This window comes from Opisthorchis viverrini (assembly GCF_000715545.1).
Source record: "Opisthorchis viverrini unplaced genomic scaffold opera_v5_36, whole genome shotgun sequence".
Lineage (NCBI taxonomy): Eukaryota > Metazoa > Platyhelminthes > Trematoda > Opisthorchiida > Opisthorchiidae > Opisthorchis > Opisthorchis viverrini.
The window spans coordinates 633,938-646,272 of NW_008751692.1; the positions used below are offsets into that span (position 1 = coordinate 633,938).

At 42.5% G+C, this 12,335-nt stretch overlaps 1 protein-coding gene across 1 annotated transcript in view; it reads right to left on the minus strand.

Annotated features, from left to right (window-relative positions):
• The window catches only part of T265_02779 (hypothetical protein), a gene marked incomplete at both ends in the record, with an annotated part of 8,259 nt that extends 5,899 nt beyond the window's left edge, over positions 1-2,360 (minus strand). Inside the window, one exon of the mRNA XM_009167104.1 lies at positions 2,024-2,360. Within this exon, the coding sequence (XP_009165368.1) occupies positions 2,024-2,360 (337 nt within the window). The remainder of the gene's footprint in view (positions 1-2,023) is intronic.
• Positions 2,361-12,335: the final 9,975 nt, after the last annotated feature.

The following is a 12,335-nucleotide window of genomic DNA, read 5'->3' on the forward strand; positions in this document are numbered from 1 at the left end:
TCGGTAAGGACCATCAGCTATGTGTTGTTTGACTTTCTGAATATGGTCACTCTTATTCATGACGACCATGGCCTTGCCTTTATCTGCCTTTCTAATTACTATGCTGCCTACATTTTTTAACGTGTTTAAGGCTCTTCGCTCAGCTGGTGCAATGTTTGGAACCCCTGGTTGCTGGGACTTCAGGACTGTGACCAACTGTACACGTAATTTTTCCGCTTCCATTGCAGGAAGCTTCTGGAATACAGACTTAACGCTAGGAATGGCCTCTTCTGCTCTTATAACGCCTTTACTTACTGCAAAATTTAATCCTTTCTCTAACAGACAACGTTCCTCTTCACTTAACGGTCTATCTGATAAATTGACTACGCGACAATAGCTAGTGGATGACTTACTCTTCTCTGCTGTGTTACTGGAACAGCGAGTGGTTGGTGTGGACCCAACAGAATAATTACGCCAGAACGGGGGGATGACCGTTCAAACGAGAATGTTGTGAATATGAACAAAACTCAGATGTATCTGTAGGTGCAGTTGAGGTAACGGTTGAATATTATCTAAAGCAAAGAGGTGTTTAGGGGATTTGTCAATCATTTGCTTTCGACAGGGATGGAGCGTCTCACAGTGAGCATCAGAGAGGCCACAATATTTGGAGTTGTCTGTCTTAACTATTTCTCGGTTTAGACATTTCGTTTGATGAACAGTGCTGCATTATTACTGTTTTGCGGGGCAGTCTGCAATGAGTTCCGCCATTCTTGTCAAAGATGTCTGAAGATGCTCTGTGCTGAATAAACCAAGGGTGTGGGCAAAAACTTGGAATAACGGGCAGTGGTTTGCACTCAAATGGACAAAAACTGTGAGTCGAGAAATACGCTCATCTGTAAACTGATTCGGTTTTCATGAGAGACTCAAGTGAATCTCTCTGTTTTACTTGAACCCAGGCTAGGCAAATTACATTTGCATATCAGTTCGGTTTCCACGGTCGTGGACTGTCGGAGAAATTTCAGCAACCTTGTGAGTAGTTTCCTTCCTGAAAAGATACTGCGATATCTCAAATATCGTGTCAACTGAAACATGAGGCGGCCTGTGTGCAGCGCATTCAGTTGTAGAATATCATGAGCAAGAGATTTCAGTTGTCTCTCACGAAAGCCAAATTGATTTGCAAATGAGTGTATTTCGCGAAAACAGTCCAATTTGTGTTCAAGTAGAACATAAGGTTGATGAAAACTCGGGGACTGCGCCTACCTGATGAGCCCAAGAAGAGCGAAATCGGTCGTTGGCTGTCGAAGAGTTTTCAGCAACCTAATGAGTGGTTTCCCTCACGAAAAAAATGTGAATGTTATAGTACTGACCAATTCATCTTGGTGCGCTGCAAACTGTGCACCGGAAAATCGATCGAAATGATCGATTTCTCACTCGTGTTCACATAGAACGCATGGTTTTAATTAAATGAACCGAACTCTTCAAGAAGATGCACTGAGTTATTCTTCCCTTGAACAAATCTCATAACATCATCGAGGGATATATACGGATGGATGTCTAATATATGCACTTTACAATGTAGTGCTAGCTTCAGCATGAATGTGGCTTAAGTTTGTTACAAGACGGTCAAGCAACCAGAGGATAGAAGCATCATTTTAAGTTCTAACTAGGAGATGATGTATCCAACTACAAGACAATGATATGTCTTTTTCCTGGTCATCAAAGCAACTCTTCCGCAAAAGTTGCTTTTCGAATAAGAACAGAAACACCAAAAAGTTGGGTAGCAGTGTAAACATTCTTCTTTCGCAAAAAGATACACAGACTAGAACTTCGACATTTCAATGCGGGCTTCTGTTGCTAGCTTCTGGTCTCCCTATCAAGAAAGCTTAACGTCGAATTCGGCTTTCGTTGAACCTATAGTAATAGCTTGCAATGTGTCAGGAATAAAGATAACGCCCAAAGATATCACGGTGAACTTGCTTTAGATGCTCCTCTTGCAGACAGAATATGTGGAAATGTGATTTTTAGAACTGTGGGGAAAAATTACCGTATGCATCAAGAGGATTCCTGTTATTTGCACAAACCAAATGGGTTTTCTTCTGATCGCTCAAGTAACCACGCGACGTGGGATTATAAAATCGGTAAATTGGATAAGTCATAGATTGATCCGTTTGTGTGGCAAAGAGCAGGCCTTCAGTGGTTGTTTGTATCTCTTCGGAGGGACTTCTTAAACTTGACCGTGACTTCTCGGAAGTACGTCGCCCAGGTTTGTTTTGAAAAGCAGAACGATATTCCTGATTCTTGAAATGTCTATCATGCTCCTGGCGATCCCTTCCATCATACCTTGGGCACTTTCCTGGAGAAGGTCCAAGTTTCATAGACATCTGAATAAAGACGAACATGATATGAATTCAGGTGTCGTGATAAGGAATAAAGACAACTCAGTTTTGCCACATTCTGTTCTTTCACCAGCAGCAAATGAAATATTTGAAATTTGAAATATTCCGCTGAAAGTAAGCAGATGCACCTATTAGCCTATGTTCTTTCCATTCAACCCAAGCCAATACAAGAAAAAACACGTGACTGAAGAGGGGCGACAGTAACAATCAGTTCTAAATAGAGATCATCTTCATAGCTATGAACGAAATCTGGTTTCACGGCAAACCCCAGAGCCAAAGGCAGTATCAGAAACTGGGAATGCATCCAAGGGTCTGAAATTTCAAAGAGGACTGTATCGGACCAAATCACCACGGTTGTTCACCTGTGTATGTCTCTTGATAACATCATGGCCTTGTGCATCAACGACATCATTTCAATTATTCTTGGTCGTGGCCTTGGATTTAGGCTCCTTGCGCTGCTGCATTTGCAATGTCATTAAATAGGTATGCTTTTTTCGATGTAGATGGAGCTACTAAATTGCGCATGAGTAGTTTGGCGGTCACGGGCTTCTTATCACACGGATTCGGAAAATCTGTAACGGAGCAAAGTCAGCCACACAACAAGCGTCTTGAAGGCGAAACCACTAAAAACCAACATAACGTGTTATCCAAGCCTCTTCTGCCATCTTTTTTGACAGAGTGGGTAACACTCAAGCTGTGCGAAAAATATCAGCAGTTATTTCGGAATGCCTGAAGTGGTACAAATTCCTATTACCAATTGTGACAAAGGGCATTCAATGAAACTTCTCATCATGGGGAATGAAATCCGCAACACCTAACACATCCCTAGGAGTGTACTATTTCATGTAATGATCATCCCCAATCGACGCATCTTTAAAAAAAGTGAAGTAATCTTTATCTACCTTTTGATTACGAAAACCTCAGAGAAACGCACCAAGAGAAATCCCCCGGACAGTCCGTAAGATCGCCGTTGTCTACTAACTGAGGTGGATATTTTCGTGCACGCTAAGGCCCAATACCCATGCAAGCAGCACATCTAGTCAATCACTAACCGAGAGAGGAATAAAACCGATCGAAATTCTTTTCAAAGATGCACCTACTGTCATCTACCCCGTCATGCTTTGCACCCCCTTGGTACCTTCACGATAGCTCCACCTTCGTGCTATCTAAATGCTGCATGACATGATACGATACAAAATAGAACCATATTGCTCAAAAGTGAGCAGGCAAAACAAGCGGTACCAAGCTAAATCCCCGGTAAACAAGGGCGCCAAAACTAAGGATAGGACGATCCACTCAAACAAGCTGGCAAACTATAGTAGACATTCAGAACTCAAACCCTGTATTTTTCAAGGTGTAAGCTTCAAGACTACAATGATTCACCAGGTCCACATTGTGAACTAGCTACATACGGTTGCCGCCAAATACAAAAGACCCTGTTAGTAACGATGGAGACATGATCAACATATGGCCAACGTTATTTTGCTGTGAAACAGCTGTGGTGGTCAAGATTCTGAGAGGTCACGCGCACATTTGCCCACACTTAGTTCGGCTAGAACGAAAAGGAGCAATTAAAGAGGAAAATATAAATTATCCACGATGTGGCAAACGCCGTATAAGAAGGTCCAAACTCTTTAGGACTTCACTTGCGAAAAATGAACATTCATCAATTCGTCTTGTGCTCAACCCAACTGACAGAGCAGCTGACATCAACGAGGTGGTTCAATCCAAGTAGAATCAGGTAAAGTCTAGTTGCTAAGATGGAGCGGTCATGCTGAGTCTTTCGTCCAGCTAACCAGAACAGAGATACTGGCGGTGTGCATATTTGCCTCTGAGTTGTGCAGTCGACAGCCGGAAAAATCCTTGAAAAGTATTTCAGTCATGTTGATCACCACTCTATTGGTACTTCAATAGATGTGGAGGCTTTCCATCAACTGGATCAGGCCAACATGAGCTGCACAGTCATGCGATTCTATTGCATGCTTTATACTCTTCGAGTGCTTCTATCGGTGTGTAACAGAACAGTGAAATGCTTACTAGACTCACGATGCGAGTAACCTTCAGAATAGCCAAGCTGATTATACATAATAAGAAAATCCACGATCTGAAAGAGAGAGAAAACATATTAGGAATCTAGTACGTAGCACATTCCTTTGAAGGATATCATAAATAGAGAGCCGGTCCAATCTGACTAACACCCTTGTAATCTGCAAATGATTCGATTTCGCCACTTACGTCCGTCAGTAGTCATTGTTTAGAGATAACCAGGACGAAGAAAAAATGCCATGTATCGACTGGTAAAAGTTTACCGGTTTCACTGCCACATGATTTGGATCCGCCATACGATGGAACGTAACTCGTTTGTCGGTAATGGTAGGGTTATTTTATGTTGATGCTGTCTGCAGTGACTTTCATAAAATTTCATGCATGCCCAACCCATTTCCCCGGCAGTTGGCTACATACATACCGCCACAATAGAATTAACTATTCTGTTGTCGAAATACACTGATTTGCAAACTAATTTAAATCTAACGGGAGGCACATTACAGCAGATGGGAACCAAATTACTTTTTCAGCTAGTGCACTTCCCTAATCTCGTACAATTTGGGCTCAAGCAGAACGTAAGGTTGACGGACACTCTGGAACGGCCCCTATCTGACATCATCCAAGAAAAGTAGAACCGGTTGTGAGCTGTCGAAGAGTTTCCATCAACCATGTGAGCAGTATCCTTTCGAGTGACTAATTTGCAGGCTGCGTCTGCAAGCATGCATGTTGTTCGTGGACGTCCATCGTCGCTGATTTTTGTTTACGGAGAGGTTGGTTCCAACCAAGACCTAGTGTAGCTGCAGTGTAATATTCAATAGCCATATTAAGCACTTGTAAAGTCTGATTCTACCGAAAACGGCTTTTTTTGTTCACGAGTGTACAAGAACCGCAAGCTTACACCGTGTACTAGGAGCTTAAAAGGTGTTGATACTGTCCCATCATCTTCCGAACGTTTATTTGTTTATCCTTCTTTATATATATCCAGATATCACGTCCGGGAACCAACTGGGAAATGTTTTGTTTGGTCCTATTATCACGTCTAGGTTGAATGGTTGTCGGGTATCTACGTGGACAGTATTGACAAAAGCCACTACGCACATCACGTCATAAGTGATCAGGGTAGCAATGGGTGGTCTGCTGTTCATTCCACACAAACTGCGGTTGCATTTCACCATCCCGTAATTATTCAACTGGCCAGACATGAGGTCAGACTGTCTGCAACTAGGCCTTTTGGTCCAGGCACGCCAGCAACGTGCCGGTAACGTAAGACCACTTACAATCCTGTTCTGAATGAAATCTAGACAGCGCGCCCCCGCTAGAGGACAGCTGCTACTAGGACCACAACGCCCATATAACCGGTGTTCAGTGCACTTCAACCTACACACACTTATTTGTAAATCTGTTAAACTATTCACTGCTTCATACTTTCTACCGACAGATTTTCGATGCTATTCTTTGAAAGAGTGGAAAATTTACTTATCAAACAATTAAGCTTACGGTTTGGAATGGAAACTTTAGTATGTTTCTGGTTAATCTGTGAATGCAGAGAGAACTGATATGAGAGAGTGCATATTCAAAAACACCTGAAGGTGTTTCCAATCCTGTTTGTGCTTGTAAGAGATACGGATGCGTAAAATGTTGGATGAGTTGGTATCCAAATCACGAGTGGTCAGTCAAACCGATAATGATTATCTCGTTCCATTTTTTGGGAAAGACATCAGAACAAGACTGAACGGCGAACAAAGTTCCTTCAGTGGCATGTCGCATCTTTGTGAGGAAAGCAGTTAGAGTCTACGGAATGGTTATAATACCATTTACTTTTGGTGATAAATATAGCAAGCTAGCCTGTAGGTAACCAGTTGAAAATACCAATTAAAAATTGAAATGACAACACAGTCATTTGGGTGGGAAAAGGATCAAGCTATTTTCGAAGATGTAACAAAGCTATAATGGGCAGTCAGATTTTATCCTTTCATACTAAATCATACAATAATCCGCAGTGACAAATGAAAACTTGACCAGTGCGGTTTAATTGAAACCGTGTGGGGTTAGTACCTGGTGGACAATAATGAATTGATAAATGCGATCAACAGGCGGAGCCAGATATCAAAACAGGGGAACTTAGAGGCAAGGGGGATGGGCATTTTCAAAGCCAGCGTGGATACCAGTTGGCAATGAAGTAAGAAGGGGCGTTTGGACCATCGTTCATCCAAGCGACGGTGCTTTCAGAGATGAACGTCGGTCCAGTAAGTAGAATCCTGTACCGAAAAAGAGTTGACCAGAGTTCCCTTAGGTCTGGTTTGAAATTGACATCCTTTGAGAAATCTCTTCAAAATTCAGAGAGAGAGGACTGTCTAGGTGTCTCCAAGATGCAAACTGCTTCCGGTTTCCTCCGAAAAAAGCACACACACTTAGAAAGGTCATTACCATTTAGTGTCGAGAAGATCACTCGCGAGGTGGTAGGTGACCGAACGTACGATACAAACCTGTCCCCGAATTTCGAACGGGAAAGGGTGAATAAGCACCGGTGGTTATTTTGCGCCGGAAAACACAAGATTATCATGCAGAATTTCAGCACAATATTTACCTGGAACAGTGCTGGGCGGGAAGAAGGGTACAGCGACCGTTACGTTTTCGTAAAACTCCACAACTTTAACATAAGCGCAGAATCAACCCAGATTACCCAGTTATTCTGAGGGTTCGTTGTGTGACATCGGAAATGCTTCTTGCCAGGAAGGACTAGGTTCGGATCTTCTCCAACACACGCAAATGCATGTGAACAGGTCATGGTAGTTGGTGTTGTATGTTTGTATGTGCCTGTTTGAACTTATTCATTTGTAGTTGTAGATAAGCGAGCTTCTAAAGGTCAGTGCAACCAAGTACTGTGGTAAAACTACTTCAGTAACGTGAACTATTACCAAAGTGCGAACGTTCGCCATCCTTGGCGCTAAATTCGGTTAAAGGAAAAATAGTTATAGTCGAATTTATCACAACGTTTGGTTTAACTGCAGGTTGGCGGAGTGAGTGGAGGCTGCTTTAAAATCATATTTGGTGGTCAGAAAACTCTTCACTGCAAAAATTGAAGGATTTTATACCCAGTACTACGTTACTAGGTCCAGATCCCGGTTGCTTTGCAAACATTTCCTAGCTTACATATGTTACAAAACTCCCTGTAGAGGAGACCATCAGAACCATAGAATTTCCAAACCGCAAGTGTCACAAGCTGAAAGCATGAACCCACACAACAAAAAACAAATTGGATGGGAGGCCGTGTTTTTATTTGAAAATACCGTCTGTCTAGGCAGTGATGATTGGTGAAGTCTCTGTATGCCAAATTCATTCACGTGTCAAATGCGTTTTTCCACGAGGTTGTTATGACTAGACGTTAAGAGGTTCAAAGTACAGGTGGCCATGGCAAAATTCAAGTGCTTTCTGAAAGAATAACCAGTAAGATTCATAACTACTTTTGTTGACGAGTTGAGGATAAAGCTTCGCACAGCGGCCGTCTCTATGTGCTGGTTGATTTTAGTGGATATCAACAGGAGAATGGTCCTTGAGTTCCATTGCCCCAGTAGCAGATCTACTGTGAACACATCCACAGGTCAACAGTCTATGCCGATCTTCGTCCAAAACTGAAGATTCAAGTTCAACATAACTTGGAGATGCATCTGAAGCTGTGAAATGAGGTGGATTTCAGGATTATTCACAGCATTCATCCGATAATCCAACAGTTTTTTGGCCGGTTTCTACAGCTGTATTGCGTAGCAATGTTGTGAATACAACCTACGGAGTCGCGTACGCACACAGTATTGGCATGCGTGTGTATGAATCACAAAATCACCAAAAAGACAGCTTAGGAGTTTGCCCTGCGACTGAAAACCTGCAACAGACGTTTAGCGAAGGCGAAATGCATCACCGAAATCATAAGAAGACTATAGAAAACCCTTCGTAATAGTGGTGGTGGGGCACTTGAGATGGGACAAGGTAAACAGTTAATCGTAATCTCAGACAACATCCGAAAGCTTTCTACGAGCAACGCAGCTAACTAACAAAGGGCTGGGTAGAAAGAGACATCTTTTTTCATGGAATTTTCTAGATAGGACAAGGTTATAGCCCGTTTGTTTTCCGGAGCTGTCCTGCACGTCAGCCGTGTCTCCTCCTTCACCAGCCGAAGTTGATTGCAGCGAAGTCTGTTGTTTGACATGTTTCGCCATGTTTTCAAGCTTGTTCTAACACGAGTGCTATGAGCATGTTTTAAAATTGATTTTTCTGATAAAAGTCAAAAATCTGTTGGGGCTTGGCACATTGGTGGTATGGAGATTCACCGGAATTTCTCAGCTGTGCGACACTATCCTCCCCAAGATCTTTTCTGCCTTGGAACAAATACAACTTAGAATGAATAATTTGGTTTTCACGAGAGACCGAACCTCTTGTTTATAATATTCTTAGACACAAAACCACCTCATGTTTCAGTCGGTACGATATTCGGAACACCACAGTATACTTCCATATTTTTTAATCTCTCTTAAGAACTAGATTGGTATGAAAATGAGTGTCTTTTCTGTTCAATTCGGGTTCAACCAAGACATAAGTTCCGACGTAAACTCTGGGAGTACGCCTTTCTGATGAGCTACAAGAAGGTTGAAACCAGTCGTGGGTTGCGGAAGAGTTTTCAGTAGCCTTGTGAGTAGTTTCCTTAAATAAAATAAATGATTTATTCACGCTACAATTAACGTGCTGCTCGCGCTGTTGTCTTCTCTGATGACTGTGTTTTCATCTAGTCAGCAAACACTTATAATTCACTTGCACTTATACGCAAGCTTGTCTACAAACTTATCCATGGGCAGGTTCTTCTGAGGTTCAAATCGCCGCCTCAGTATTTTTAATCTATCAAAACGAAACGAAGCGACGTGACGCTTCATATCAGTGGTATGATTGCTGAATACCTAGTAATTTCGGCTCTTCAATCTCCTAAGGTTAGCCTTTCTGTACTCCGTTTCCACGTCTGTATTCGACTGCTCCAACCGATTTCCGGAACAATAAATTGTCTGGCCACAAATAGCGGGTCGGATGGTTCGTCTTGGTTTCATGATCGGCGCCGTAAACCAAGGCAACATAAGCCTATCATCACAAATTTACTGTCGGCTAAGCAGGGTGGTTACACCTCCTGACAAGATGGTGCATCCACTGCTGAACACGTCAACAAGAAAATGCACCGTGTCCAACAAAATACCACTTTAATATATTGATGTTCACGTTATCCACACATGAAGTGCATTGAAAACCTGGTGGGATTGAGTTTGTAAAACACCACACTGAGGAAAGGATAGACGTAAAATTGATTCCCAACTGTTTTTAAAAACATGTCGAACTTTTCAAACACGGGCATAAATTTAGACAGATTGGAAGTTGGAAAAAGAACATTCTAATCATGTCCGCAATCATTTTTACCACCAGTCTCACGTATTACTCACGTATTCTGCCGATCCCTTCGGAAATCGCTGATGCATTTCCGATCCCGCACACGTCACCCTCGGCGCTTCAGCGGCCAATTTTTCGGACGTCCTTACGCCCGAATGCCGATCTATTTCGGGTTGGCCAACATTAGATCACGTTCGATTATTATGCGATACGCGCAAACGACAGTCTGACACTACGGCACATCTCACCAGTGTTCGGTGACCGAACCAGTTTCATGCTTTAACATTGTTTTCTATGGGTGACCAAAGGCAATAATCCAGGCAACTAATAAAGCCGGTAACACTGGCAACAATAGCTCCCGGAAAGCTGAAAATAGTCTGGAAAAAAGTTTTTTTCTACCAGTGAAACCAGAAAACGGACCGTTGTGCAAGCTGTCGTGTGCGTTGGGATTTCGATCACAGCTGATTGGTTATTTAGTGAGGTAAGAGGATTACATAGTGCGCCAAATACGGTTAGGATACTCCTTTTTTCACCGTTTTACGTGGATCCTCACAATTAGATCATTGAAGTTGTATCACAAACTGTCGCCCCATAAGAACTAAGCAGAGTATTTTAACAATGCTATTATTTGCAAATCAATCTGGTTTTCACGAGAGACTCAGAGGAATCTGTCGTTTATAACATGCTTCAACTGGATGCACTGTAACAAGGCTGCTTCATGTTTCAGTTGGTTTGATATTCGAGATATTGCAGTCTAGTTTCATAAAGGAAACTACTCACAACTTTATCGAGAACTCTTCCACAGCTCACGACCTGTTTCGCCTCTCTTTAGGCTCATCAGATAGACGCAGTTCCCAAGTTTCCCTCAACCTCACGTTCTGGCCTAACCCTAATTGAATGGATTTCGACAGATACACTCATTTTTATATCAGTTTGTTTTTCACCAGGGACTCAATTGAATCTTTCCTCTATGCTATTATTCAACTGAATGTGCTGCACAAAGGCCGCCACATAATTCAGTTGGTAAGATATTCGGGATGCCGCGTCTACTTGATGAACCGCAAGAAGGGCGAAACCGGTCGTGGACTGTGGAAGGGTCTTCAACAACCTTGTGAGCAGTTTCCTATGTGTAAGCCACGCAGTGTTTCTCTTGTGAATTATGAAGTGTCCCTTGTAACTTGTTGCCCATAGTCATGTTCCAACAATATTCCTGACGGTTGCATAGAATTTTCTGTTTCATCTGAAGCGTTCCGGCTATCCAACACACTCGCATATTTGTGATTCACACATGCTGGAGCGACATGGTGAACGTACCTAATGATCATCAGCATTTGTCATCTAGTTCGTCGGGAACTCATGATTGATTTATCTAGCTAAACTCAGTGTGAGCTATTCCGATTGCATTTTAACCACTCGTAAATGAATGATAGAGAGCTCGGCTACTAAACCCAATGTGGTGTGCTCGAATTACCTTAATGATTCTTGAGATGTAGTGATACTGAGGATAATTTACAACAAGGAAAATACCGATGTACACTTCAGTAGTTCCTTACAACCCATAGCGATCTTCACAGTGATCTTCATCGATGGCCTGATAATTTCCCTGCCTTGGGCTTGGCACATTAGGAGTTAACTAACCTGAAGGTGATGCCGTTCCAATGAGGACGGAAGAGTTATTGCGGCGAAGCTTTTCGAAATCGCGTCATCAACTGAGCAAATTAGATGGTGGATATTCAGTGTGGAAAACAATAACCTGAAATATCAACCAGTCATGCATCGGATCACACCTCAGTAAACTGATTAGTCTCAATAAGGACGAAGGCGCTCACTTAGCTATGCTCCTAGCGATCACCATTCATTCATGGATCTGGAGCTTTCCTCAGTTGATTTCAGGCCAAAAATAGAAGCTCTCTTACTCTTATTATACCACACTCCCTCACGAATAGAAAGCAGGTTGGACTAAGCTATAAGCTGACTTTATCTTTTTCCGATAATCGTAGTACTATCTAGGATATTCGGCCCTGAGTGCCTACAAACCAATATTTAGCATTCACGTTCACACAGATCTCGCATCAAAGGTGGGCATAGCTCAATCTCAACTGCTTTCTATATAGCATTTACTTTAGCGGTAAACCAATGAAAGTGCATTCAAGAAAATGGAGGCGAGCGGATTTTTCTAGAAGTCTTTCCTGCACTATATAATTAAGGCAAGTAGAAGTAGAATCCACTTACCGAGGTCCGCCAAATCGGGTAAAAATATACGAGCAGAAATGACCCTATTTGTTTAATCAAGATGGTGTATTCTACCGGAAAAGATCAGGTTAAGACTGGTGGCCGAGGCGGTAGAAATCGCCAAGCATCCCAATTGAAGGCATGAAACTGGCAAGCGTGTGGATTTCGGTCTTGGATCAATGGAGCTGATACGTGGTGTGCAATTATCAGAAGGAGTCATCTCTTGAATTCCACTTAACCTTCCCCCTTCCCTACCCCAAC